Raw genomic sequence first — 27,976 nt, forward strand, 5'->3', positions numbered from 1 at the left:
AAGGGGTCCGGGTGGGCAAAGGAGCAGAGCAGGGCCCGGGGCTGGCCCTAACGAGGCTGTGCTAACGAAGCGACGTCCACCACCTGCCATGGGGCTGTGCCCCGTTGGGATCCCAGGGCAGGGGCAGCGCCAAAGCCTCTTAAACCCCCCCTGGGGGTTTGCTTTGGGGCTCCCACCCTGCCTGGGTGCTTGGGGGTGCTTTGGGTGCTAGGTCCCCTCTTTTAGGGTCAGCACAGGGCAGTTCCTGGGGCTGGGGGGGGCAGAGCAGCCCTGGGGTGTCTTAGTGAGTTTGTGGGTGCTGCAGCCCCATCCTCGTGGGGCCGAGCAGCACGGGGCTGTGCCTACGCAGCCAGAAAAAAAAGAAGAAATGCCTGAGATTGGTGATTTATTTCATTTTTTTTGTTATTTTTTTTCCTATGTCCTGTAGCAGGGTGAGCGGTGTCAGCCTGATCAGTTCAAGCCTGTGAGGTTTTGGCAACGGGGGGGGGGGGGGGGGGGGCACGGGGATGGGGGGGTGCGAGCAACCGCCCCCCCTGAGCCCCCCGTGGCCTGGGGGCTGCTGGAGCACTGCGCTTGGCACCCAGCTCCCAGAGCTCTTCTCCCTGCAGGACTGGGGTGAGGATCCTGGTACCGCGAGGCCAGCAGCAGCTCGGGAGAGCCCCGGCCTCCTCCTGTCCCCAGCCTCCTCCTGTCCCCAGCCTCCCCACGCCCTTGGGGGGGGGGAGGCCCCGGCTGAGGCTGGAGGGTGCTGTGCTGCCTCCCGCGTGGGGGTGACGGGGGGCGCGCAGCGCCTGGCTCCTCCCAGGGGTAGGGGGGGGCCTCATCCTGCAGCTGCTGGGGGGGGGGGGTTCAGCCCTGGGGGTGCTCTCCTGGAGGCTGGGGGTGAGGCAGTGGGGAGCAGCGGTTCTGCTGCTAGAGCTGCTCCCCGCCGCGGTGCACCCCCTGCTCCCCCCCCCCAGGGCTGCTCTCTCCTCGCCCGCCCGTGGGGAAGACGCAGCCAGCGACGGAGCTGGGCTCCGCGGGAGGGTGTAAAGCGTGAGGAGACCCCCCCAGATCCAGGAGCAAGGAGAGGCTGAAGTGACCCAACAGCACAAACGCCGCACCTTTAGCACGTGCTGCGCTCAGGGGGGGGGAACCCCAAGTGCCCCCCCAGCCCCCTGCTCAGCACCAAGGCCCTCGGCTCACCCCAGCTGAAGCTGGGGCTCCCCTGGGTGGTGGTGGTGCCTGGCTGGGGGCCACCCTTGGCGCGTACACCCCTAAAGGTGGGGTGCAGCCCCCTCGAGCCCCCCACCTGCCTTTCCTGGGTGCAGCGGGGAGCAGGGGGCACCCGGCGAGCGGGACGCTTTATTTTTGCAGCCTCTTGCTGGAGGGCGAGCAGGTAACCAGCCCTTCCGTGCCGGATTTATTTGTCTCTTCCAGGCTAACCTGCCCGCCTGGCGGCCCCGGCGCCAGCCCCGGTGGCCCAGGGGCTCAGGGGAAGGTGATGGTGGCGAGCGGGGCGAGCTCCAGCGTGGGCTCCAGCGCCGGCGACTGCTGCTCGGAGAAGGCAGCGGGCTGGCGGCTGCCGTGGTGGCCGTACTCGAACTTGATGCGCAGCTCGCCGATGCGCGAGTGAGGTAGGATGTTGGGGATCCACTCGATGATGAAGGGGGTGGGCTCCTTCTGCGTGGGAGAGGTGTTTCCTGGGGGGGAGAAAAGGGTGAGGAGGGCCTGGGACCTCCCCTTGCGGCGGGGTGGGGGAGGCTGGTTGGGTTTTGGGGTGCTGTGCCTGCTGGGGGGGGCTTCTAGGTTATTTTTTGGGGGGGGGGAGGGACGTGTAACTTGCTGTGGGCGTTCAATTGCAGGCAGGGGTGGCCGTCAAGGGGGGCTTGGTTGGGATCGGGGCTGGAGGAAAACCTCATCTTGTACAGAAGTGCTTTTTTGGGGTGTGCAGGGGCCCCGTACTGGGGGAACTCCCCCTGTGTGGAGGTCTGGAGGGAGCTCCCCCCTTCCTCGAGGGGTTTCCCCCCTGTAGGGGTGCCTGGGGGGGGGATTCCTTAGTGCCCGGGGGGTTTCTGCGTGCGCTGGGCTGCGCCGCCCCCTGCCCACTCACCCACTTTGAGGAAGGTTTTGAGCTCCAGCGGCCGGATGGCCGGCTGCTTCTCCAGGCGCCCGTAGGTCTCGGCGATGCTCTCCACCTCCACCTTGGGGCACTTGAAGAGCTCGTAGGTCCCATCCCGGTTCTGGATGAAGCTGCGCGTGATCTCCAGCGGCAGCTGCCGGCAAGCACGGGAGCACCCAGGTAAGGAGCTCGGCTACCGCGCGGCAGCGTGGTGCGGGGAGCGCCTGCCGTCCCCCCTTACCTCGGGCGTATCAAAGATCTGCTTCACCTGCAGGATGTTGGTGATGTGCCACGTGTACTTGGAGAAGGTCCCCAGGGGAAGGGCGTCTTTGCGGACAAAGGCTGGGGATGGAAAAGGGAGTTAGGGGTGGCTGGGGGGGAGGAAAACGGGGTTAGGGGAGGCTGGGGGGCAGGAAAACGGGGTTAGGGGAGGCTGGGGGGCAGGAAAACGGGGTTAGGGGAGGCTGGGGGGCAGGAAAACGGGGTTAGGGGAGGCTGGGGGGCAGGAAAACGGGGTTAGGGGAGGCTGGGGGGCAGGAAAACGGGGTTAGGGGAGGCTGGGGGGCAGGAAAACGGGGTTAGGGGAGGCTGGGGGGGAGGAAAACGGAGTTGGGGGTGGCTGGTGGGGAGGAAAACGGAGTTAGGGGAGGCTGGGGGCCAGGAAAACAGAGTTAGGGGAGGCTGCGGGGGCAGGAAAACGGAGTTAGGGGTGCCCCAAAATGCTGGGGGGAAGCTGCAGGATGGGGCTGGTGCTGCAATTTGCTTTTCTTTTCTTTCCCTTTGGCTGCCCTGCCTCAGAGACAACCCTTAACCACGCTGCTTTGCGCTTACTTGTGGACTCTCCCGGTCCCAGTTCAGAGCACAATAATCGATTTAACAGAGTAAATCCTGCCTGGCCCGCTGCTGGGGAGAGCTTGGTCTCCGTTAGCCCTTCACGCCCTGCGAGGGGCAGACTGGTGCTCCCGCAGCCCTGCCGCGCCGCGTGTGATCTCAGAGCCCCGCGTGGGTGCCCAAACGTCGTCCTGCATCAGTGGGGCGGGAGGGAACGCTCCCTGAAACCAAGTGCTCTGTGCTCCACTTGATTCAAAAGCAGGATAGTGGGGCAGAGCTGGGCGAAGGCTGCGGGGAAGCTATTACTCACTTCGAGCTGTGCCTCCTGCATTTATTGCTGCAGCTCTGATACTTAAGGTCTTGCTTAGCCTGTGTCCTCTGCCCTAGGGCTGCTTCATACCCCTGTGGGGCTCCTTCCAAAAAAAAAAAAGCTGCCAGAAGCAAGCGAGGGGTAGCAGAGTGCCTGCTCCTGCTGCTTGCTTCTTCCTCCCGTAGCAGGCACACAAAGAGCTCCCTCTGTGTAAGCAAGCCCCCGTTGTACCTGTGGTGGAGTTGGGCAGCCTCTTCTTGGCACTCCCGCTGGATATCCTCTGCTGCAGCGCATCGAAGAACGCCTGGGGGATGTGGAAGACCAGGGGCTCGGGCTTGCCTGCGCGGTCACAAACACGAGGGCAGGGGTTAGCGTACGGGAGGCAGCGCTGCTCGCAGAGGGACAACGAGCTGGGAGGGAGGGGTGCGCGGGGGGGCTGTCCACCTATTTTCCCTGCTCAGGGTTTGGTATTTCCACCACCAGAGCCCACCAGTTGGCTGGCAGAGCCGTGCCAGGGTCTGACCACCGGGGAAGTGTTTTCTTATGTTTTCTTGTCTTTCAGTTTGCATCCTTGGCCCCCTGCCCTGCGCCTGGGCAGAGCCTGGTGCTGCCACCTCCCTCCCACCAGGAATATCTGTGCTGCCTCCGGGCCGGCTGCGCCAGGGGCTGAGCACCCCTGGTGCTCTCTGCCAGCTGCTCCCAGCCCCTCGGGGGGGCTCCGGTCTGCGGAGGGGCAGCAGGGGCACGGCAGCCGCCCTGCAGGACTTGGGGTCAATGCAATCCCCTAAGCTGCGGGGGCAGCATAAAGGGCTTGAAGTGAGCGAGAGGAGCTCGGCAGCAGCAGCAGCTTGCTGGAGGCCAGAGGCCTCGCAGGAGCCCTGCACTTAACAGCCGCCAGAGAGCGGCGCGTGGTTGTCCGCTGGGACCAACTTGGGGCGTTCTTACACTGCTCGGAAAGGGACAAACCTTCCTTCGGGTGTTTTTGTGCTCGGGGGGAGCCCGGCTGGCTTCCAGCGCAGCAGCTGAGAGCTTTAGGAAGTGCCACGCAGGAAGCAGCGCCGCTGACTTCTGCTCCTCTGGGCTCACAGACGTGAGCTGCTGCCTGTAGCCGTCCGTGCACAGGCAGCAGCTCGCCCCGCGCCACGCAGAGCCCTGCCCGCGGGGGGCCCGAGGACAGCAGCAGGCTTGGGACTGGCAAGGGAGGATCCCCAACATTTCTTCGGTGCCACGTGAGGCACCTCGCCTTACCTCACCTCACCTCTCCGGCTCGGCTCCGGGCAGTTTCTTCACGCATAAATAACCTCGAAGGGAGTTTCTCCCTTCCCCGTGCACAAACAGCAGCAGCGAGCTCCTGCTAAGCTTCACGCCGCGCTTGGGGAACGAACCAAAGCCAACAGAAACTTCCCAGGGCAAAAATAACACTGGGCTCCGAGCTGAGCGGAGCGCGTGCCTCCCTTCGGGCTAAAGTTATTTAATGCTGCCAGGAGCTTGGCTGCTTAAAGGGGGCGCTGGAAACAACGCTGCTGTCCCCAGGGGCTCGGGGGCAGCGCCTCCTGAAGCCCGATTTACCTTCGAACTGGTAATGCATGGTCTGGTGGATGCGCTCGGTGACGCTGGCCAGCCAGTCTTGGAAGGACAGGGTGACCTGCGACTCGTCCAGCAGCTGGTTACAGCCTGGGAGACGAAAAAAGAGAAGGAAATCAGAGTCCCCATCGTCACACACGCGTGAGGAGCAAGGAGACGGGCAGGAACAAACAACCACGCCCCCCCCCGAGCGGTGCGGGCTGGCCCCAGGGAGCTTCTCGTTTATTTCCCATTTTACCTTCACCGGTTCCCCGGCGGCGCAGGCGCAACGGGCTCTGTTAAGCAGAACACAGAAAGGCAGCAGACAGGAGGACAAGAGCCAGAGCGAAACCTTTCTGAGCGGGCGCCGCGCTATCGGGCGTCCCAGGGGCTCAGAAACACAAGGCTTAGCTTAAAAGCAGCGTCCTGCTTTAAAAAAATAGATAGAAGTAGTAAAAATAAAGGGGCTGGGGTCAGGGAGAGCTAGGGTATCGGCACCACGGTGCCGTGGGGGAGCAGCTTCCCCAGAGCTCCCCCGGGAGCAGGGTTCGGAGGGTCCTGGGGGGTCCAAAAAGCTCCCTGGCATCAGGCGCAGGGATTGATGCTCGCTCCTGTTTCGGGGCTCACCTGCTCAAGGAAGCCAGCAACAGAGCAAATCCGGCCCAGCAAAAAGAAGGGCGACAAACCAGGGGGGAAAAGAACCACTTTCTGGGCAAAAACTACAACTGAGAGGTTAAAAAAAAAAGATTAAAACCACGCTGTACAAACCCTTCTGGCCCTGGCCAGCCAACAAACCCATGTAAACGGCTCTGCCTTCTGCCCGGAGATCAGTTAGCACACGCACGCCTAGGAAAATCTCCCCGGGGCGGCGAGCCTTATCCGGGTCCGCATCTCCTTTCCGTGTCTCCTTTCCCCCTGGCACCTCCCGGAGGCAGGCCAGACCCCGGCGGCTCCTTCCCAACAAGCACTGGCCACTAAAAAACCCAATTACGCCCCGATTTTGGCCAGGCCGGGTCCCTCCAAGCAGCTCCGGCCATCAGAGGCGCTGCAGACGGCGGCGGTGCCCCAAGAGAAACCCTCTCCCGCCCTGACTCACCCTCTCCCGCCTTCACGTGCCCCGATTCCCCTCCTCTCCGCTTCACACGAGGATATTAGCGGCGTGTCGCCCACACCAGCCCCGTCCCTGCCTCGCGTCAACCTCCAGAAGCTCTCGGCACAAATAAATCCGCCACGGATCCAGCCCCGGGAGCGCTCAGCGCCGTCCCTCGCCGCCTTACAGATTTAGGGCCAGCTCCCAGGCGACGTGCCGGGCGAGCAGAGCCCGCTGAGCTCCCACCTCCCCGATTTCCTTCTTTATTTTTTAACGGGGGCTCGGCTCGGGGCCGGGGCTCACCTTGCCTTTTCAGCGAGGAGGCGACGGGCGGCTTCTTCGCGCCGCCTCTCCTCAGGCCGCCGCTCGCCGGGTCCTGAGCCAGCAGCGGGCCGCTCGCCTGCGTCCCTGCGGGGTGGCACCGAGGGTTGGGGGGGGGCAGCGACGCCACGGCCCCACGCCCCCCCCCCGCAGCCCTTCACACCCCCTCCGTCCTTCGGCCCCTCCAGCCCCAGCGCTCACCGCACGCCGGGTCCTTTTTCCTCTTCTTGGGCTTGCCGGCGGCCTCCCCGGCCTGCACGGCGGCGGCTTCGGGGCCGCAGACCAGCGGGGGGACGGCGACGCCTTTCAGACCTAGGAGAGACGAAACCGGTCCTTAAAATCACCTCGGTTCTTCGTCACCGTGTTCTGCATTGTCCCTGGGGGCTCAAACCCGCCCCCTGGGGGGCTCAAATCCGCCCCGCGGTGCCGTAACCGCGGCCCCGAGCAGCCCCGCAGCGCTGACCCCACAAGGGCTGGGGAAGGAAAAGCAGGGCCTGGACCCAAATGTTTGGGGTTGGGGTCGTTTTCCAGGCAGGGGACGCACCCCAAAGCGCAGCTCGGCGAACGTGACTCAGGTCTGCACGTCCGGAGCTGCTGCTTGCAAAAAAAAAACACACTAAAAAAACCCCAGAACCAAACCCAGGAGCCGTACCTGGCTCCCCAGAGGAACCCCAAACCCTTCCGGAGCTGCGGGCAGAGCTTTTTGAGGAGTGCACAGCTGGGCCTGGGGCACGATTTCCACCTCTCACACACATTTTTAGGTTCTGATCCCCAGGCAGGGCTCGAAACCGCTCCCCAGCTGCTTCAGGACACCTCTTTTGCAGCAAACCCAGTGCTTGTGGGTTTTTTTGCAGCGAACCCATTGCTTGTAGGGTTTTTTTTTTGCAGCAAACCCGTTGCTTGTAGTTTTTTTTGCAAAAAACCTGCTGCTTGTAGGATTTTTGCAAAAAAACTGTTGCTTGTAGGGTTTTTTGTAGCAAACCCATTGCTTGTAGGGTTCTGTGCAGCAAACCCGGTGCTTGTAGGGTTTGTTGCTTGTACGTTTTTTTGCAGCAAACCCCTTGCTTGTAGGGTTCCATGTAGCAAGCCTGTTGCTCATAGGGTTTTTTGCAAAAAAAACTCTCGCTTGTAGTGTTTTTTACAACAAACCCGTTGCTTGTAGGGTTTTTTGCAGTAAACCCATTGCTTATAGCTTTTTTTTGCAGCAAACCCATTGCTTGTAGGGTTTTTTGTGGCAAACCCGCTGCTTGTAGGTTTTATTTTGCAGCAAACCCGTTGCTTGTAGGGTTCTTTGTAGCAAGCCTGTTGCTTGTAGGTTTTATTTTGCAGCAAACCCGGTGCTTGCGGGGTTTTTTGCGCCTAACGAAGCGCCAACGGGGAGCGGGCACGACGCTCTCTTTTCCCCACGACAGGGACGAGCGGGCCCGACGCCCGACCCCGCTCCGAACCCCAAAACCCCCGCGGGGCCCCCACCTACCGCCGGCGGCGTCGCAGGCGAGGAACTCGGCGAACTCCTGCGCCAGGCTCTCGTCGCTGGCGAAGGCGCAGAGGCAGGCGAAGAAGTGGACGCAGCGCGGAGCCGCCGCCGCTGCCGCCGCCTCCTCCTTCCCCGCGGCGCCGCCTTTGCCGGGTTTCGGGGTTTGGCAGGAGCAGACGAAGCGGTGCTCGGCCAGCGTCTTGGCGCTCACCTTGTGGGCGAAGGAGGCGTGCAGGTAGCCCAGGCTGTGCCTCTGGCTGGCCTTGCACTTCACCACCAGGACGCTCTTGGTGACGCGCTGCACCAGCGGCCCCGTGGGCTCGGCGGCCAGCTGCCAGATGGTTTGCTTGGTTTCGGGCGAGGCCTGCATGGAGTTGAGGACGGAGCTTTTTAGGGTGAGCGGCGTGGCTTCCGTTTGGCAGCTCAGGGCCAGCTTGACGTGCTGGCACTGGTTCTCCACCACGCCTTGCGCGGCCGCTTTCAGGCAGGCCGGCACGTAGCAGCGCCCCGTGCCCAGCCGCGTCACCACGGGGCCGTCCACCGTCTGGATGGCCGTCTCCGAAACCCCGAGCTCCACGAAACACCGGTAATCCGGCCCCCGGTCCCGCTGGCGCACCGAGTAAACCTGCGACTCGGAGCCCGTGATGAGCTTGACGGCGTCGACGCCGGGCTGCTTGCGCGTGCCGTAGCGGAAGACGGTGCCGCAGGTCTTGTTCTTGCAGCTCAGCCCCCGCGTGCCGTTGTAGGTGCCGCAGCGGGGACATTTGCGGATCCCCCGCAGCGTCGCCTTGCCCAGGTCCGAGAGGAAGGACGGGGCCTTCGGCCTCGCCGGAGCCGGCTCCATCCCGCCGGGGGTGGGGGGGGGGAAAGCCTGCGAGGGGAAAGGGGAAGTCACGGGCGGGACGGGAGCTGCGGGGTGCTGGTGACACCTACAGGGCCCTCGGGAACAGAGGTGGCCTCGCCACAGCCCAAAAGCGGGGAGAAATCAGCCGGGAGGGCGGCTCCGTCCTCACCGGACCCCAAAAGAGGACAGAAACCGGTTGGGAGGGCGACTCTGTCCTCAACAGACCCCAAAAGCGAACAGAAACCACGAGGGATGGTGGCTCCATCTTCACCAGACCCCAAAACCGGACAGAAACCAGTGGGGATGGGAGATTCTGACCCCAGCAGATCCCAAAAACGGAGAGAAACCAGTTGGGAGGGCAACTCTGTCCCCACCAGACCCCAAAAGCAGAGAGAAACCAGTTGGGAGGGCGATTCTGACCACACCAGGCCCAAAAAGAGGACAGAAACCAGTTGGGAGCGTGATTCTGTCTCCACCAGACCCCAAAACCAGACAGAAACCAGTTGAGAGGGTGACTCCCTCTCCACCAGCCCCCAAAAATGGAGAGAAACCAGTTGGGATGGCGGCTCCGTCCCCACCAGACCCCAAAAGAGGACAGACACCATTTGGGAGGGTGATTCCAGCCCCCCCCCGACCCCAAAACCGGACAGGAGCCCCTGGGGCGGGCGTCTCGCTTCCAGAAGTGGGGGCCCCCGGCGCGTCCCCGCCCCGCACGCCTCCTCATTTTCCAGCCTCGGCCGCCCGGGAGGAAAGCGAGGCTGAGAAATAACCTCCGGGGGCCGCGGCCTCGGCCTCATCCCGGCCTCCGGTTGCGGGGCCGCGGCCTCGGCGCCGCTTTCCACCCCGAGCCCTGCGCCGGGGGGGAGGATGCCAGCCTCGGGGGGCGGTTTGGGGGGAGCATCGGAGGCTGCTGGGTGATAGAGGCCGGGTGGGATGGAGGCCGAGCGTGGGGCAGCAGGGCTGGGGAGGCTGGGGGGCACTGGGGGAGACTGGGAGGCACTGGGGGAGGCTGTATGGAGCTGGGGGAGGCTGGGGGGCACTGGGGGAGGCTGGAAGGCACTGGGGGAGGCTGTATGGAGCTGGGTGAGGCTGGGGGGCACTGGGGGAGGCTGGGGAGCATTGGGAGAGGTTGGGGGGCACTGGGGGAGGCTGTGGAGGCTGTATGGAACTGGGGGAAGTGGGGAGGCACTGGGGGAGGCTGTATGGAATTGCGGGAGGTTGGAGGGCACTGAGGGAGGCTCAGGTGCTGGGGGGCACTGGGGAAGACTGGGGAGGCTGTATGGAGCTGCGGGAGGCTGGGGGGCACTGGGGGAGGCTGGGGAGGCTGTATGGAACTGGGAGAGGCTGGGAGGCGCTGGGGGAGGCTGAATGCAACTGGGGGAGGCTGAGAGGTGCTGGGGGGCACTGGGGGGAGACTGGGGAGGCTGTATGGAACTGGGAGAGGCTGTATGGCACTGGAGGAGACTGGGGAGGCTGGGAGGCACTGGGGGAGGCTGGAGGGCACTGGGGGAGGCTGGAGGGCACTGGGAGGCACTGGGAGGCACTGGGGAGGCCTGGTGGAGGCCGGAGGCCAGGTGCCCCCCCCAGGGGCTGTGCGGGGCTCCCCTCCCCTCCCCTCCCCTCCCCTCCCGCCCCTCCGGAGGCCGAGCGCCGCGCGGTGACGTCACGGCCGTGACGTCGCACCCCGCCGGGAGGGAGGGGGCGGGGGAGGGGGAAGCCCGGCGGCCCTCCCCGCCGCTCCACCCGCCCCTCTGACGTCACTTCCTGCCCCGCGGCCGCTCGCCCGCCCCCCCTCCCTTTGGTTACCTGGGCGCGCGCCCCCCGCTCCAGCCCGGGCCCGCCGCGACGCCGCTCAGCGCCCCCCCGCCTCCGCCATGGCGCCGGCCCGCCCGCCGCCGCGCCCCCATTGGCCCGCCGCGCCCACGTGACGCGCCGCGAGGGGCGCCGGGAGATGTAGTTTCAGGCGCGCCGCAGCGCGCAGGCGCAGTCGCCGTCAGGGGGGTAGCCCTTTAGAAATGGGGTGAAAAAGGGCAATTTCGGCGCTTTCCCCCCCCAGAAAGTGACCCGAGCGGCAGGTCCTCCCGCAGGGATGGCCCGCCGGGCGCAGTGATAGGGGGAAAGAAACGAGAGCACACAGCAAGCTTCATTTTGCCTTTTTTTGTTCTTTTTTTTCCCTTTTTTCTTTTTTTTCCCCTTTTTTTTTTCGTTTTTTTTTTTTGGAAGGCTGGTCAAGAGGTAGGACAGAAAAATGTGGTTTGGCCTCCAAACCTCACAAGAGGCATTGCCCAGCTGACATCACATCAGCATCGTCAGCATGAGACGTTCCTGCAGCCACGTGGAAGGTTTTTTTTTTGGTGTTTCTGGTGTTTTTTTGTAAAGTTATTAAAAACAAGAGAAGAGGAGGTTGTATTCAAAGACTACCAAAGTGTATATTTGATATCCACATGCAAAAAAAAAAGAAAAAAAAATTATGCATAAATCAAGGACTCTGCATCCTACCTTTAAATAAGGAAACATACAAAGTTTGCTAACGTTTGTGCAAAATATTAATCTGCTAAAATATTTTACAGAATCAGTACATGTAAATCTAGAAATCGGTAAGATTAAAAAAAAACAAACAACCCCAAGCTGGTTCGTAGGTATTCATCACATTTTAGTAAGAGTTGTAACAGGGTTTTCGGTGTCCCGGTACACATCGCAAAAGGGTTTTTTTTCCACCAGAAGATTAAAAATCCTCTCGCGCGAGCCCGGCAGGGGCTGCTGTAGGCACCCGCTCGCAGAGAACACAACGTGCACCACGCTCGGTCCGTCGGAGCGGTCGGGAGACGATTGAGCATCGAGCGGCCCCCGCGTCGTGATAGTTTGGGTAACGGTCGTAAGGCAAAAAGACAACTCCGAGAAAACGCTTCGATACAAAACGATGTAAACGAATAACTTAGAGTCGAAAACCCGGTGTAACAAAAGCGGAGAGATGGACACTTTATACAAGAGGCTCTTTTTAAAACAGACTTGTGCAAAGGCTGAAGACGGAGCCGTCCCCAGAATTCACACGCTTTTGGCTTTTCTTTTTGTACAACGGCTTTTATAATACATTTTTTAAATCATTCGGAATGCAAACTAAAACTGCACGCTACTTCCAAGGAAAAAAAGTTTGACAATTGTGCAATTTCCTGCCCCAATTTTAAGTGGCAGTAGTCCCTGCATTTGCTGTGTTTCAAACGTGGATCTTAAGAAACACATATAGAAAGGAGGAAAAGAAGGCAAAAGTTGGCAGACATCCAGCATCTCGTTTTTTGTGATTTTTTTTTCTGTTTTCTTTTTTTTTTTTAAACAATGTGGATGACAATTTCATGATTAAAAACGCTTTTTTTTTTTCTCTCTCTCTCTCTCTCTTAAATAAATACACTGTATCTGACACTTGCACTGACTTGATCTGGTAATTCTTTGCGGTAAACAAAGGCTCTGCAGCACTCGTCGCAGCCTCGAGCCCACCAGCCTCCGGCTTCAGAGTCCTTTTCTCACTGCGTTTCGAAGCCTGCCATGCGGTATCCAGTTTGGTTGGTGATCACGCTCCCGTTCTGCCCCTGCGGTGGCTGAACTCCGTAGTTCGCGCCCATCCACGCCGCCGAGGACTGCGTCTGGCTGTTGGGGAGGAAAGCAGAACGTTAGGTGAGGTTGTGACTCGGAGGGAGAACTCGCGGAGAGTGGGAGCGAGAACGGACGTGCCCGTGTGAGCGACTCCTGGCCCCGGGCGGTGCCATCCAGGATCTGCACATGATTTCCTGATCTACTCAAGCCCGGAGCGAGCACGCCTTGGCACCCGATCCGGATTTTCCAGGGATATCAGGCACTGGTGCTTCTGCTGGAAGGGGACGGGAAGGAGATTCACACCTGAACGCTCAGCTCCACGGCAGGTGGGAAACTGAGATGTTGGGGCTCCCTGGCCAAGCACCCAGAGGTGCTGGAAAAGCTCGCGCGTTCCTGGCGTGCAGGAATTAGGGGCAGTCAGAAAGAGGAAGGCTCAAAAAGAAAACAGCAATCGGAATTTGTGACAGCAGCCCGCAAACTGTTTTTAAGGGTAGGTGTGTGTTCCTAAGCACTGAGACAAACGATGTGGGCAGGAGGAGGAGATCTCTCTGATGCTCAGGGCAGCCAGAGCCGAGAGGTTTGCTGCCAGCAGGCCCCTCAAGAAAGAATCGTTCCACTACTGCTCAGAAGGCAATAATTTAGCACAGTGACCTGTATTCACTGCTTCCACCTGTATCGCATTTAATGTCACCGCTCAGAAACCCGACAGCTGTTACCGGCAGCGAAACGAGAGGATTTCACACCGGCGGCACAATCACCAGACTCCCTGTCCGGCAAGACTGCGATTCAACTCCCGTCAAAGTTCAAGAAGCGCTTCAAAAACGACTTGGTTGGAAAACAGAAATTCACGCGCTGCTCTCCAAAGGAGGAGAGCGCGCGCACTCCCCCGCAGGAAATCCCCCGCCACCCGGGCCGTGACCGCAGGCACGAGGGCCGAGAGGCCGGTACTCACTTGAAGCCCTGCTGGTTCCACGCCTGCCCGTACATCCCGTACGCCGGGACCTGCCAGCCGTTGGGCATGTACTGACCGATCTGCGCGTTGCCGTACCACTGGCCCCACTGCCCGTACGCCTGCGGGTAGCCGATTTGGTTCTGCAAGGACAAACGGCCCCGTGTTAAGCGGCGCCTGAGAGCGCTGCGATTTACAGCCTCACGATTCGCCCCGCCTGCCGCATCTGCCTGCGGTGGGAAGCTCGCGGGTCTGCTCGCTCAAATAACTCAGAAATGGAAGCGCAGATAGTTAGCAGGACATTCCTTCTGAGCGCACAAACATTTAATTGCTCGAGTTTCGCCCATAAACGAGGCAGCTGTCTCCTCAAAGAGCAGAGCCTTTCCGCAGAGATCCAGGAAAGAGCAACGGCACCAGCGTTTACCTTCATGGCAGAGAAGGTGTGCCACGTGTGGACAACCTTCTGCAAGCTTTCTTCAAAATTCTGCATCACCAATTTTTACGTAACAAGCTTCCACGTGTTCCAAAGGATTTTAAATCCCTGACTGTGCTTCAGAGAAATACTCGCTAGAGAAATAAGTGATGACACAGAAATCACGCGTGCTGCATCGTCAAACTAGCAAGCGCAAGGGCTTTACAGCCATTTAGCAGGTTTTTATGAGACAAACTCAAAGCCTTCGTCTCTGACATTAGCAGAGCAGTGGTTCTGACCTGCTGGACCGGACTGATCATGTCTGGCGTTTCCTTGCCCCAGTAGCACTTCACCACGTGTCCTTCTATGGTTGTTCCGTTGACAGAAACGATGGCGTGTGCAGCGCTCTCATGAGAATTAAACCTGTTGACACAGAAATCGTACCAACGTGAACAACTCGGTGAGCAGCACCTAGAAGTAACCCCGAGAGAGCCCCACAGCCAGCAGCACGGGTTTAGGTTCTGCTAGAAGAGCAGGCTGTCTGCAGAGACTTCTTCTCATCACCCCCAGAGCAGAAGGACTGCCAGGCTGCGGTCAGTTTTCCTGTCTCAGTGGCGTAACTCGTTGCACTATCTCTCGGTAAACAAGTTAGAAAGTTTAACAGCAAGGAGAGCAAGTCCATTTATAATTATTATCTGGAGCCTCGTCGACAAAGGGATGAGGATGCTCCCAGAAACGTCACTGAAACCGACCGTCTGCCTCAGTAACTCAACTGTGAGATTACAAAAAAGGAATAGTCGGGGACCTGTTACGATTAAGGCTACTGCAGCACTGCTAGGTAATGGCAGACCAGCATAAACGAGTCCCACATTAAATATCAGTACCGGCAGACATGAGACTAAGGCCGGGTCTTCTCAACAGCCCTCGCCAGCAGAATCACCCTAGGTCAGAAAGCAAGAGTCTTCTGCCAGACACGTCTCCGGCAGCAGACAGATGTGGCTACGAGCACAACGGGCTGTTTATAGCTGAGGCTGTTCAGACTGAGTTCAGGTTTTTTCCTTCCGCTCGTGCCAGCGGCTCTACAAGCCCTAACTCTTCAGATGAGGCTGCAGTCGGAGAACCGCTAATTTTCATTAAGTTCTTCAGCCTTACCGTACGAAGGAGTATCCTTTATCGGGGAAGACTCGAATTTCCATTATCTGCCCAAATGGAGAAAAGGTCTGGCGCATTAGCTGTTCTGAAGCAAGAAGGAGCAGAGCGTCAAAATGAGGTGACGGCGGCATCACCCGGCGTCACGCAACGGGACACCGCGTTTCGGAGACGCGATACCTGTCAGTCCCGAAGTCACGCCTCCGCAGTACACAGTGCAATTGCTCGGGCTGGACTGATTGACCACGTCGTCGTAAGACAGCTGTTTGGTGTTTGCTGCAAGAGATTTTGAAAGAGTTTTTCAGTCGATCGCACACGTGTTATGCAACAATTCCGATCCCAACAGGCCTACAGTGAGGAGCCAGGCCACCAGAGCTCGTGACAAATATTTACCAAGGTCAGCACTTTCACTTGGGTATGTCTGGCCGTCTATCTGAACCACAGAGTGGTGAATTAACGTCTCAGACAGACGCAGCCTCCAGACCTTTGCTCTATAAAACACAGAGCAGCAAGTTCCTGTTAAGCGCTGGCATGTTTACTCACGGACATGAGACACTGGGCACCACTCGCCAACACCCTGAAAACAAAGGGTGGCACGGGGCAAGAGGAAAGTTTGGCCCAGAGTACGTGACTTTGGGCAACAGCTCCTGCGTGGGACAGGCTGCTCGGGACAGGGACACTGCTGTGAACTTAAATCCACATTTCAGGCCTATCTAATAGGTCCAATACATTTAATTTAAAATCTCTCCCGTGGAAATGCTTTAATACAGTCCCACCTGCTCTCTATCACAGCAGGAAGCCATAAAAATGAGGGAGCAAAGTTAAAAAAAATAACAGAGTCACCCCAGTTGTCCTGACAGAAAGCCAGCTCCCAAACAAAGTGTGCAGAAGCTTGATGAATCCCCCTAGTGGCAATCGAATACAATCATCACAGCTTGATTTATTCAGGAGTTTTGGAAGCGTTCAAGAGTTTTTGCTTTTTGAGCACCCGCTTTCCCTTCTCCCCCCATCTCCAAACACGGGGATTTCGCAATTTTCACCTCCTCCCCACGTGTGTGGTGGGAGGTTTGCAGAAGGCCCAACTGACCACACTCACATTCGTAGGTACTCTTTGGAGCCGGAGGTTTCCTCGTTGCCCAGTTCGTTCTGATTTGCCTTCCGCCAAGCCACTGGCCACCCATCTGCTGAATAGCGTTCTCTGCATCCTGCCCACGAGAGAGGGAGGGAAAAAAAAACATTCCTGACATCTCTTTCTTTTGAGATACAGGCACATGAGTGAAGTCACCACACACCTCCCCTGCCTGACGTCTGCAGTTTGCCAAAAGAAATCTTCAAAGAAGGGGTTTTAGGGAGGAGAAAGGGCACTGTTAGGCTTCACGGAGCACATCGAAGGCTGCCTACAGCAGCACACCCGGTTTCTGAAGTCACACCCCATCCAGCTGACATTTCAGCAAGGTTTCTTCACCAAAACCCGTACCAAAACCTTCAGCTCAGCTGGCGAGCGGTCTTCCAAGCAGGTCGCTTTAACCTCAGCAGGACAGAACTTTTGCTATTAACTCATTGCCAACGAACAGCATTTAACACTTTGCCCTAATTAACTCCACAAAGAGACTGACATGTTCATGGCAGCCTGTCCGTTACCAATCCACCAGCCAGGAAGGAACATTTGCTTAGAAGAACTCTATCCCCACTCGTTCGGTTTTCTTCCTGACATTCCTCAGCTTCCACAGCTATGAAAATCAACAAGCTACAGAGCCCTGTACAGGTCTCCCAAGATAAAAAGGCCTCCGAGAAGCCAGCTACTCAGTAAAAAATCCTGCCTGATATACAAGAGATGTTCTCTTTGTCATTTCTGCACCTCACTCATTTTGATGTCACTTGCCATCAGGGCTGAAACAGTAAAGCAATACTACAGTGCTTCGCCAAACAGACAAAATCACTTGCCCCTCGACAGGAGGGGAAACTGAAAACAGGGCGAGCTGGAGACCAAAAATACTCATTCCCTGGAGCAGCTGCAGAAAACCACCACCCACTTTTCAGAGGCGCTCTAGACCGTGCCGCAGCTTACCCATTTATTGAAGAAGGAAACGAAGCCATAGCCTTTGGATTTTCCCGTTGCCATGTCCTTAACCACACGCGCATCTCTAAAAAGCAGAAACAAGAGGCAGTTCAGCACCTTGCGAAGCCAACCTCGCTAAAATGACAAGTTGAGTCACATGTACAGCTTATTCTCACGTTTCGCCTCTACTAAAGTCAACTGTTTATTGCACCAGCAACACAGTCAAAGCAAATGGCTTCTTTTCTAAACAGAACTTTACTAATGCTTTGCCAGGTAGTAGCAAAATTAAACTTAATTTCGTAAACATGCAAATCAATAGCTTCTCTAACAAACGTATGTACTTTACGACAGTTGGCTCCCGCTTCAAAACGCTTTTACATACTGTTAAGACACAAAGCATGGTCAAAGCAGCTATTCAAAAGAATCACTGAAGCCACGTAGCTGACTAACATTAGCTGAATGGCTCTCTTTAACCATGCAATTTTTAAACTCGCTATTTGCCAACACATTCTACCTACTCATTCAAAATATTAAATAGAAAAAATGAAAAAAGATAGGAATTAAAAGGCATACGTCGCCTGTTAACTGAATTCTTTAATTTTCTCAGGTCAATTCGTTACCCCCTTTTTGGACTGTGGGCAGCTGTAAATTTTGAGAGATTGACATTTTCAGAAATTATTGAAGAAAATAAAACACCGAAACATTTATGTTTTAAACTACATATTACAAATAATTTAAACTGCATTTGTACAACAGCAATCATACAGGACTGATTGGAAACTACAAGATATAAAAAAAAGCAAAAAAATAAAAATAAAATTTATAAAAGTAAATAAGAAAACTACAACGTTTGTCCACTGTGAACTGTAGCTTGTAGTTAGCCATGGCAATTCTGTCCATTCTTCAGAGACACTCTGCAAAATAACCAGAGCCCTATTATTTGAGATTGAGTTAAAAAGAGAACCCAGCTACAAGAGCTAAACCCCACTCGTGGAACGTCATTCTACAGTGTTTCTCAGGCAATTTGCGTACGAGTTAGCCGAGGGCTGAGATGCTCTCGCCTACAGGCCACCCTCTCCTCCCCTCCTTCGCCCCACACATACAGGCAGTAAAGAACAGAAACAAAAACAGAAAACCAGTCAGAAAGTCATGCAATGTAACTTACGTCTGTATAAAATTATACGGTTCAGAGAAACTAGCGTAACATGTGCACAACATTTAGCATTCCAAGACTGGCGAGAAAAGTCACAATGAAGAGAAGGTTCGTTACACTAATTTATCTGTTTTAAGCCTTACGTTAACTGCAAATGGTGTTATCATCAGCTTATTCCGGTACACTTAAGCCCACAGCACCGACACCATCATTAAGGCCCGAGGAAAATACCTCTTCCAATGCTAGAAATTTTATTTATTTATTAATTTTTTGTAATACCTCCCCCCTCCCTTTCTTTTTTTTTTTTCCTTCCTTGGTTAGGTCTGAATTTGGGTAGTTTGTTACAAATTGCCTGAGAAGAGCCACTTGGGTACTTTTAGATCGGTTTGCTCTGAATAGCCTAAAGAGGGAGGGGGGGGGGAAAACTCATCTCTACTTACCCTCAACTGAAAACTTTGAAAATAAGACTTGAGAACAAGTGAAAACATGCGTACAGCAAGCATAAAAGGAAACCACAATGAAAGTGTGCTTTTACAGTGATTAAAAAGTTCAGATGCAAAGAATTACCAAAATTTCTTATGTGCTAATCATGCAGTAGTTCAACCTTGGTTTCATAAAAAAAAAAAAAAAGCTCAGTTTAACACCAATGAAAACAATGTTTAAAAAAAATATATCAGGAAATATTCCATTAGCACCACATTTCCAGAAACTAGTCACTGATGAGGAACAGGTCAAGTCAAGTAGCTTCATTCGACTGTTCAAGAGACAGTAGCAATATTTATTCCTTCAGGTTAAATTTAAGTAAGAGAAAATGAAGGCCCCTTCTGCTTTATTTGACCCTCTGGTGGAACAAGAGTTTAAGAGTTAAAATGGGGACAATTTTTAAACTAGTACTCTCGTTTTGGACTGGCAGCTTAAGCCAGGGCAAACTGCAGCTTTCGATTTGTTGGCTTCACAGCGGTGTGCTGAGGAACCCAAAAAAGAGCACTGCTCACCCTTCCCTGCCACCACCACTGCTAGGGAAGAGAAACCTCGTGCTCTGCAGAGCCCGGTCAGCAGCCCCGCACCTACGCAGCAGCTGCTCTGCATCCAAAAAGCTCTCCTGGAACAAAGGGGAATGGGGACCGTGGAGCAATGTTCTCTATCATTTCTGCTCCCCCGGGTGACAATCGGAAGTTACTTTTTGCCCCGTGCTCAGGAGGGGTTTTGTTTTGGGTGTATTTGTTTGGTAAAGAAGAACATCTGCTGAGAGTCACCCCGGAACCCCACTGCTGAATAGGTTGGGGCAAATTCGTTCGTAGCTCCACCACAATCACGCCAACGCAGCCACCTACTGCTCCCTGCCTCTCGTTCTCATTCCAGCAGCAAAGCGCCAGTTCGGACCTACTTGAGAGTCCCTCACGCCTCCCATCCAGAGCACATTTGGCCGTGAGGATAAACTGACTCTCCTGAGGAGTCTGACCCTCTACATTTCCTAGATGACAATTAGAAGATGGAGTCAAGCTTTACAGTTCTCTGAAGCAAGCGACATTCAGATCACTTTTTTTTTTTTTTAAACCTTATCATAAGAGGAAATCAAGCTGGCATTAAAAGAGTAATACACTGGACTCTGAGGGAAAAACAAAAACAAAAAAACAAAAAAACAAACTTACTTCAATTAAATGCTTCACTACACAACACTCCAAAGCACTCTACGTTCTCTTACATCACCATCAAGAAACTTCAATGTCCAGTACAGACAACACTACAAGGAAAATTAATGGTTTACATTTGGAGGATGGAATGAACGAAGTGCTCCTTACTGCTACACCCTGAATACAACAAACCGGCAGGCGGAGACCTGCGGCCACAATTCCCCGTTTGTACCACGTTCGCTTGTTACACCATCGCTCGGCACAACTGATGAGTGCAACTCGCTGACCCAAGGCGCCCCGTGCTTTTGGCCAAGCCCTTCAGGTCATGGGCTGACAGGCTGACACAGCGCCAAACACTCTGAGGCCACTCGAGCTGCAGCCTTCAGGTGCCACGAGGAGCCTCGCGCTGGAAAGGTTTTTATTTTGGGGGAGTGGGACTTTGAACTGCCAAAAAACGGATGCTACCGGTGGCCTGCACGCCACGGCTAACAAAAAATCCAAAGCCTCACGAGACGTGAACATGCAAACGGACTCAGTCACAAACTATAAAGCGTGATGCTTAAGTGGTTGCCCAGAGGGCAAGTTAAATGCTTAACCCCAGGTTTATGTATCTTTTTTTTTCCACTGTTGCTTTGCCAAACAATGCAAGGAGTAGGAAACCAAAGCGAGTCGGGTGCAACTGTTCTAGGAAAGCAGAACGAGCTACTCTAAAGAAATCTCTTTACACATCCCTGCTTAATACCCAACCTTTCAGACTCGAGTTGCTGTATGAACAGATGAATGTATATTCCTGCACTCTGTCAACTCTCATTTTTTACTTACTGAAATATGAGGCTGCCTCCATTTAGGAGAGAGAACTTTTAGTTTATTTACCCTCTAAAGTTACTTACGATATTCTTCCAAATGGCGCAAAAGCTGCTTTAATATCTTCAGTTGTGATTTCTGGGCTGAGGTCTCCAACAAAGACATGGAAATGGTCTTTTGGGGAAAGAGAGGAAAAAAGATTTTAAAGTTTGAAGAGAACCCCTCAACACACACACACACAGACACGTGCGCACACAGAGTACAGCACTCTCATATAGCATGGATTTCCAGGTCTTAACTACTACATGAAGCCTAGAGTTCACTATGAAACAGAGAATTTACTACTGCTCGTGACAGATCCGCTGCCTGGTAGCGCTATACAGTCAGTAACTTTAAATATACTAGCGTGACATATGGCATTTACGTTTTGTTTTTACAAACTGCTTTTAAGACCAGTCACCATTTACCATAAAAAGTCTTAAACTATTTACTTAACGTGCCAAGACTACAAGAAAATCTCTCTCTTGGTACGCTAATGTTGTTTTGACACATTACGAGATTAGTTATACAAAACGCCATCGACTGAAACATCTCAGTTTCAAGAAACGCACGGTAACAGTCATTCTCGAGCAGGACATACTTTGAACCTAGCTAGCCGTCCGATTTAACACCGTAGGTTGTGAAGAACAAATCAAAAAAAAATACCTTGCATTGCAACAGTTTGCTGTTAAAGAATTTGAGTTCTCAAAAGCCCCGAGTTTTGGTTGCCCAGCCATTACACCATGTGAATCCATGTGAATTCAATGTGTGTGAATCCATGTGCAAGTGAACTAAGACTGAAGGCAACAGAACGGAAAGAGTAATCCCTTCAGTTTGTATCAGATCCATCAGAAACGCGCACCAAAGAGAAACAAAAATCCTGCCTCTGAGGAGTCTTCCACTACGACCAAACAATCTCTCACATACCATCTTAGCACACACAGGCTCATTTGTACTTTATTTGTACTACAGCAGGCGAGAAACTTTCAAGGCTGCTAGGATGCTGATGTAGTTTAACCCCACTTGGCTCCAGGAATTCCAAGCTAGCCGAGAAAAGCAGCGCTAGCTAGGCTTGCCACGAGCGGGCAATGATGAAGCCCCGTTTTGGAAGAAGTCTACACGCTCCCAAGGAGTCTGAAGCAGTGCATACTGAATGAGCCAAGTATTCTGCCTCAACAGCAGGGGAAAAGGTGGTTTTTTGGGGTTTATTTTAGGGTTTCTTTTTGTTTTTATACACATATATATATTTATTTTTAATCTCACAATTGCAGTCGTAACAAACACCTCAACACCAGCACCAGAATTAAACAGTGAACACTAAGCTGCTTTCTGATGCCACAGGGAAATGAAAGGGAAGTCTCTCCATAAAAAAAAAATGAAATAATGATGAACAAAAAACCCCACACAGAGCTTCAGGTGGTTAGTGAATACCCTTGAGAGATTTCATTTTATGTTTAAGAAGATACAATTACCTTGTGAACGCAGTGTGTTGACAACGGTACTACCTGATGACAAAGATTAGATTTGTTCTTAAGTTCATTAACACAAGCACATTAAATAATATCTTAGGATTATGATCAAAACATTACTGCACATAACCGCACGATGCTTACTGTTTATGTTTAAAAGCTACCGGTACAAATCAAGCAAGCGCTCGAAGCGTAAGCGACACTTACTGCTCGTATCTTTCTTCTGGCTGCTGGGGGTCGTTGCCCAGTTCACTTTGACCTCCTGCAAACATCGGGTGTCCAGGTTAGACCACGGCAATCGCCACCGAGCACAGATACCACCAGCATTTAACTCTGACGCTACAGATGTGCAAGACTCAAGGGAAAGCTTAAGCTGACGACGTGTTTTTTTTGGGGGAGGGCGTGCACTTCTAAACTGCGTCCTGCTAGCTAAAAGCACGGCGGGTGAGCATGCCTTGCCTACGTATTTTGGGTGGCTGGGAGTGGGTTTTTTTTGCAGGGATGGGGAGAAAGGGACGTTGTCCTGCTAAGGCCAGCGCAGTTAAAATATTCCTTATGGCTCCTGTCCCCAAGCCCTCCGCAATCCTACTCTGAATTCTTCCTACAACAGCCAAAAAGGCTTTTCTGGTCAGCCACGCCACGCCGAGGCTGCTGTTCAAACCAAGTGCCTAACGTCTGCAGTGCATCCGCCTCGCCTCGCGTGGTGTTTCTCCCACGCAACCTGAGATACAGCCTGCGTTTTCCAGCTCCAACTCACCCTGTAGACATGACAGCTTACCTTACCCATTATCTTCCGGCCATTCATAGCAGCAAGTGCTGCAGCCGCGTGGCGATGCTCATAGAACTCCACAAAACAATAGGGATCATTTCCAGCTGTCTGATAGAAAAGAAAAAAAAAGAGATTTCCGATCAAAACCTTTTCAAGCTGTATCCTCACTATTATTCTCAGCACCTTACCCATTAAATCTAAACATCTAACTAATCTAATCCAAACTAACAATGCTGCAGGGGAGTTTGGCTCTCCTTTGAAAAGGTTTAACTACGGCCCAAAAGAACTTTTTGAACTTAATTCAGAACATCCCAATGGATTAACCTGCTCAGTCCCTTTCAAAATGCCCTCCCCCATCCTTAAATTATACCAGGAATTGGGCCAAAACTATGTGGCTGTGATCTCCACCTTTCCTACATCCCTTTAGGGCGGTCACGCCGTATTTCCAGGCGAATTCTGAAACCCTCAAGAAGGACCCAAAGCCGTCAGCTCTAACGAGCACGGAAATAATTAGGCGAAGGCTCTTACATCCATGATCATTTTGCAGTTTTTGCATGGTCCAATCTGGCTGAACAGCTGGAGGATTAGAGCTTCGGTCACATCTCTTGACAGGTTCCCCACATATCTACAGAATCAAATAAAAGGTTAGAAGCGCAGATCCTAAAGGAGGGGGAGGCAGAGAAAAGGGATTTTAAGCAGAAACACTGAAACGCGAGCAATCGAGACCCTTGTCAGGTCAGTGGTGGGCACCACCAACTCTGACTCTTCCCCAGAGAGAGACCTGGCAACTGAAGCAGCAGTAGGAACGTGGCCACTGGGCTAACAGGGGACAAAAGCCATGGAAGGGAACAAACCCCACCCGAAGTCATCCCTCTAACACCCAACCCCACCAGGCTGGCCTGCGAAAACGAAGCGTGCACCGAGTTGGGGAACAGCAGGGCGCAAATGGTTTGCTCAGGGCAGGCAGCGACAGCGCCTGTCCTCGGTCCCACCCAAGGTCTGTGGTCCTAAAATTCCACCCTGGCTCAGAGCCGAACAGGACACCCCACGCAGGCACCCAACAAACTCATTTTCACGTATTGAATTAGTTACAACCACCACGGGCTGCCATCGCTCAGTAAGCGCCACTTCCCCAGCCATCCTAATAGCTAAATCCGGTGTTCAGTGAGCATTTTACACAACGTTTAGCCAGTTCCTTTTAAAAAAGGACTTCTGAAAGCCCTGAAACAACCAGGGGTGACTGTGCTAAGCGTGGGCATTCTCCCCATCTTCCTTCATTTGAAAGGATCGGCCTTACGGAGCACAAATTCTCCCCCCTCCCCTTGACTTGGGATTTTTACAATACTTCTGCATTCTCTGCAATGAGGAACGTAAATCCACATGGAATTTCTTTTTTTTTTAAATCCCAAATCATGAGTTTTTTTAAGCAAGCACACGGAGAAGCATGCAGAAACCTCAGCTCCGAAGGCGCAGCAGCACCTTCCCCCAGAGGAACGTCGCGTGGCCAACCACGGCCTCTGCAGGGAGAGCCTCAGCCACGTCGCGCTGCCCAAACCCCGCCAGCAAACCTCGATGCAAGGGGTGCAAAGGTGCTGTAAGAAAACCAGGCAGCAGAAGCAGCGCCTTCTCGCTTTCCTTCTGTCGACACAAAGCTTCGGGCAGCCTTTCTGAAAGGGAGCAAGACACACGGCCTGGGTTTCTGTCAGAAACCACCCGGTGAGTTATGTATAAACCAGGTGAAAAACTATTTTAGGGACGAGCCAGAACTGCTCTCCATTTTAAGCAGGTACACGCTCCAAGCTTCACCAGCATCAGCCCTTCGAGGCACAGGGCGAGGTCTTCCTGCACGTCTGATGAGGTTTCCTTAGCCAGAGAAGGGTTTAGTGCATTTGTTAGGACAATTCACACCGGGACACTCCACCCCCCAGCCAAGAAGCGTAACAAGCAGGGCTTCTTCTCTCTCCTTCTGCAATATCATCGTGATTGGGATTAATAAATAAGCCCAGGCACTGCGCAACAACCCTCTCACGTGACCTCCCAGGGCTAAGTTTATTAACAGTTTACTTATCGCTGAACTGTCCTAGGCATGGTGTCTGCACCCCGACCTTTGCCCTAACGCTGGATGTTCGCTTTGATAACCACACGTCGTATTAAGCACTCCCTACCTGCAGGTCAGATTTAGCTGGAAAACACGGGATTTAGGTAAAAGACCCCTGACAGTCCCACGGATCTCTACACAGCTCCAGGCCTTCCAAAACATTTCCATAAAGCCCAGCAACATACATGCATACGATATAATCGGTGTGATTACACGCTAGATATTGACTTATTCGCTTCTGCACAAAGGTCAAAACCTATTTTCTCAGCTTCCTGTGTGCAGATATCCCGAATTTCCTGAAGAAATGGCCAAGACAGCCCTAAATGGCCACGCAGAACAGCGCACGAGCGGTCTGCACAACACTAAGCGAAGGAGGGGCGCTGTAAAGCGCATCCATCGCTCGGGGAAACAGCTCGACACGATACAGACACAGGAGCAATTTGCTGGGGTTATTTGGCAGCGTAACCTCATTACCTGCGGCTGCACCCGCCTGCTGCCGGCCCTCTGCAGCCACCACGTCTGGGGAGGTTCCTCCTGCCCACCAGCACACAACCCACGAGTGCTGCACCACCACGCAGGCTGAGATTTAGGGGAAAAACCAGAGCCGTAACCCACCGGGCAACAACCCCGGCGTTACTTCTGATAAATCCAGCAGCACGCTGAAACTACAGCCCCTGCGCTGCACCTGAGCGGTCTGAATAAACTGATTTTTCCCACAGGGATCCGCCAGCGTTCCGTGGCAGCTCTGCTCCCGTGCGGATGCTGCCTGGCACACCCGGACCTCGCCCCGCACGGATTTTCCAAGAAGTGAGCCGGGTGATGCTCCACCTGGAGCAGCTATCCTCGGAGCAAGAGGCCTGTCGTCTCCTGCGTCTTCTTACCCCTGTTTCCTGCTAATTGGATTCTCGGGAGCGAGCCAGGTGCTGCTTTTCTTTGCAGATGAAGGGTACACGACGCAGGGCACGCTACACACGGCCCAGGGTGTATTGATCACCACGCGTCTTCTTGAAAAGTACTGCTGAACTGTTAGCACTTCCTGATCTTTTTCGATGCACAGAGTAAATCAGAGGTACACGTGCTCGAGGAGCATGTAAACGACAAACAAGAGCTCTTTGCCAGGTTCAAAAACACTGTCTGCCTTGTAACTGCTCTTCAAATTCATCATCTCTGCCGTTGGAGAGCGGCTTTCGAGGACAGCAAGCGGCCACGTGAAGGGAGCCCCTTCCCCAGGAAGTCATCTACATAAGTAACACGGCTCCTAACGTTCGCCAACACGTCAAGGCTCCAACATCTCCCTTCAGAGAACAGGTTACACGGACATCGCAAGAACGAGGCGTTATTTCCAACAGCATCTGGAAACTGTTCCAGAAAAACTACTTAAATATGCTAAGGGAACTAAAAAGGCACGTTTGTGGGTACCCGGCCGCTTCCTCGCTTCTTCACAATGCACCAGTCGAACAGGGAGCAGCAAAACCCACATCCAGACGGGATTTCTGGAGCACTACCTCCAGAAATCCTAGTGCGAGCAAATATTTAGCACACGCTTCGGACCCGAGCCAGAATTCAGCAGCGTTTCCTTCTCTCAAGCTGCTCGCCCCCAACCCGATCTGCGAACCTCGCAACAAACCCTCTGCCCAACTGGGGGACGCCGAGCAAGGCGGCTCAGGGGAACACAGCTCATGGCACGTCGCTCAACGGTGAGCTCCGCAGCTCAGAAAGCCGGCCGTGTTTGTGCAACACGCCGCACGTGCTCAAGGACAGGTAATTCCTTCCCTCGAGCACGAGCTGTGCGCGGCCGAGACCACTGCAGGCAACAGCTTCGTGGGGACGGGGGGGGGGGGAAGCCGCCTAAATAAACACACCGGCATGTCAACAGGTCTGACCCGTGTTTGCGGACGCTAAGAATAGTCTGAAGGCGCGAACCAGGACAAGGGGATCGCACACACGCGGAGGCAAACAGAGGGTTTACCGCTGAGGAAAGCCCGGAGCTGAGGAGCTGGCCTAAGTCACGTAAGAGCCTTGTTTTCCTCCAGGTACTCAGCCAAGCCATTCAGCAGCCCTCGGGACTGCTGCAGCCGTTGTCTGAGGGTAAAACTTTCCCCTCAGCTTGGCAAGAGCCTCTCTCCCTCCTCCTTCCTCCCACCAACATGAAACAAAGATCATAGTGGCAACCGATACACAGATAGAACAGAAAGGCTGGTGAGACCATGATTTCACCAAATCCTAGGTTTAACCAAGGGAAACAGCTCCAGGTAAAGCTGCCAGGGAAACCCACATCACCGTCTGCACCAAACACCTTTCAAACCCAGCCAGCCACAGGAGCAGCAGCCGACCAAAAGCCCAAATGACAGTGACGGGCGCCAGCTGCACGAACACCACCAGAAAAAGCTCCTTGTGATTAAAGAAACCCCTATTTAGGGCGTTTAGCAAGGCACGGAGCTGCCTTACAGCTACAAGCAGCTCCCCTGGAACTAAGAGGCTCACAACATGCTTTAGGGGCACTTGGCCAGGAGCCGATTTGGGGCTCCCTGGGGTTTTTCCTCAAGCTCCTGAGCACCTCGCTGCGGGTCCTGCTGGGCGAGTGCCTTCCAGGCCGGGGCTGCCTCCTCGCTGACCTACGGGCAAGATGCTCGGAGACGCCCACGCTGAGGAGGGGAAAGGGAACGGGGGCTGCGAAGGGCAGAGCCCCCAGGGGAATGGGGCGGGGGGCACGGGCAGCCCCTGAGGGGTTGGGGCCGGGCGCCCTGAGGCCCGAACCGGAGTGGGGGTAGCCGCCGGGTCCCCCCTTCCCGCGGCTCGATCGTGGCGGAGGAGCCGTGAGGTGAGGTGAGGAGAGCGCCCGGGGCCTCCCCTACCCCGCCGAGCCGGGAACAAAAGGGAGGCGGCGGCGGCGGCGTCGCCCCCTCCCCACTCACAGGGTTTTGGGCATTTCATCCTCCATGCCGGCTCCTCCTCCTCCTCCGCCGCCGGCCAGCCCCGGCTCTTCACGCCCGCAGCCGGCCCCCTCAGCGCCTCGCGGCAGCCCCGAGCGCCGCCGGCCCCGCCGCGCCCAGGAAGCCCGGGGGTCCTCACAAGATGGCGGCGGGCGGCCGAAGGGGGCCCGGCCGGCCGGGGGGGGGCCGCAACACGCATGCGCCGCCGGGGCTCGGCCAATAGAGCTCGCCTCCCCGCCCCCCTCCCCTCCGGCGGCGCAGGCGCAGGAGCGCCCCGCGCCACCTCAGCGTGCGCGTGCGCCCGGTGAAGAGACGTGAGGGGAGGGGGAAAGAGGGGGGGAGGCGGCGGTTCTGCGCATGCGCCTCGCTCCCGGTGACCGCCG

General features: G+C 55.0%; 2 protein-coding genes across 8 annotated transcripts; both read right to left on the reverse strand.

Annotated features, from left to right (window-relative positions):
- Positions 1–368: 368 nt before the first annotated feature.
- On the reverse strand, positions 369–10,468 carry LOC308182979 (uncharacterized protein C2orf42). Of its 4 annotated transcripts, none has more exons than XM_080568421.1 (10): positions 10,344–10,468; positions 7,694–8,564; positions 6,418–6,528; positions 6,199–6,303; positions 5,065–5,101; positions 4,812–4,916; positions 3,474–3,581; positions 2,370–2,443; positions 2,093–2,255; positions 369–1,682 (listed from the first exon to the last, which is right to left on the reverse strand). In XM_080568421.1, the coding sequence occupies exons 2-10, from the start codon at positions 8,455–8,457 to the stop codon at positions 1,257–1,259; spliced, it is 1,893 nt and encodes a 630-aa protein (XP_080424547.1). In that variant the 5' UTR covers positions 8,458–8,564; positions 10,344–10,468; the 3' UTR covers positions 369–1,256. The 4 variants fall into 4 exon arrangements, with proteins under 4 accessions (XP_080424547.1, XP_080424550.1, XP_080424549.1 ...); XM_080568424.1 differs by lacking the exon at positions 5,065–5,101 and having other exon boundaries at positions 2,343–2,443; positions 7,694–8,057; positions 8,310–8,564; positions 10,344–10,466; XM_080568423.1 differs by lacking the exon at positions 5,065–5,101 and having other exon boundaries at positions 10,344–10,467.
- A 473-nt stretch (positions 10,469–10,941) lies between these two features.
- Positions 10,942–27,788, reverse strand: TIA1 (TIA1 cytotoxic granule associated RNA binding protein). 4 transcript variants are annotated; one of them, XM_080568427.1, is made up of 13 exons: positions 27,576–27,788; positions 23,091–23,187; positions 22,572–22,670; positions 22,001–22,055; positions 21,797–21,829; positions 20,372–20,459; positions 16,704–16,779; positions 15,732–15,840; positions 14,816–14,911; positions 14,639–14,723; positions 13,786–13,909; positions 13,078–13,217; positions 10,942–12,179 (listed from the first exon to the last, which is right to left on the reverse strand). In XM_080568427.1, the coding sequence occupies exons 1-13, from the start codon at positions 27,599–27,601 to the stop codon at positions 12,056–12,058; spliced, it is 1,152 nt and encodes a 383-aa protein (XP_080424553.1). In that variant the 5' UTR covers positions 27,602–27,788; the 3' UTR covers positions 10,942–12,055. The 4 variants fall into 4 exon arrangements, with proteins under 4 accessions (XP_080424553.1, XP_080424554.1, XP_080424556.1 ...); XM_080568428.1 differs by lacking the exon at positions 21,797–21,829 and having other exon boundaries at positions 27,576–27,786; XM_080568430.1 differs by lacking the exons at positions 20,372–20,459; positions 21,797–21,829; positions 22,001–22,055; ... (1 more) ...; positions 23,091–23,187; positions 27,576–27,788 and adding an exon at positions 19,500–19,548.
- Between the last annotated feature and the right edge of the window lie 188 nt (positions 27,789–27,976).

Source organism: Anser brachyrhynchus (genome assembly GCF_964034855.1).
Source record: "Anser brachyrhynchus genome assembly, chromosome: 26".
In the NCBI taxonomy this organism is placed as follows: Eukaryota; Metazoa; Chordata; class Aves; order Anseriformes; family Anatidae; genus Anser; species Anser brachyrhynchus.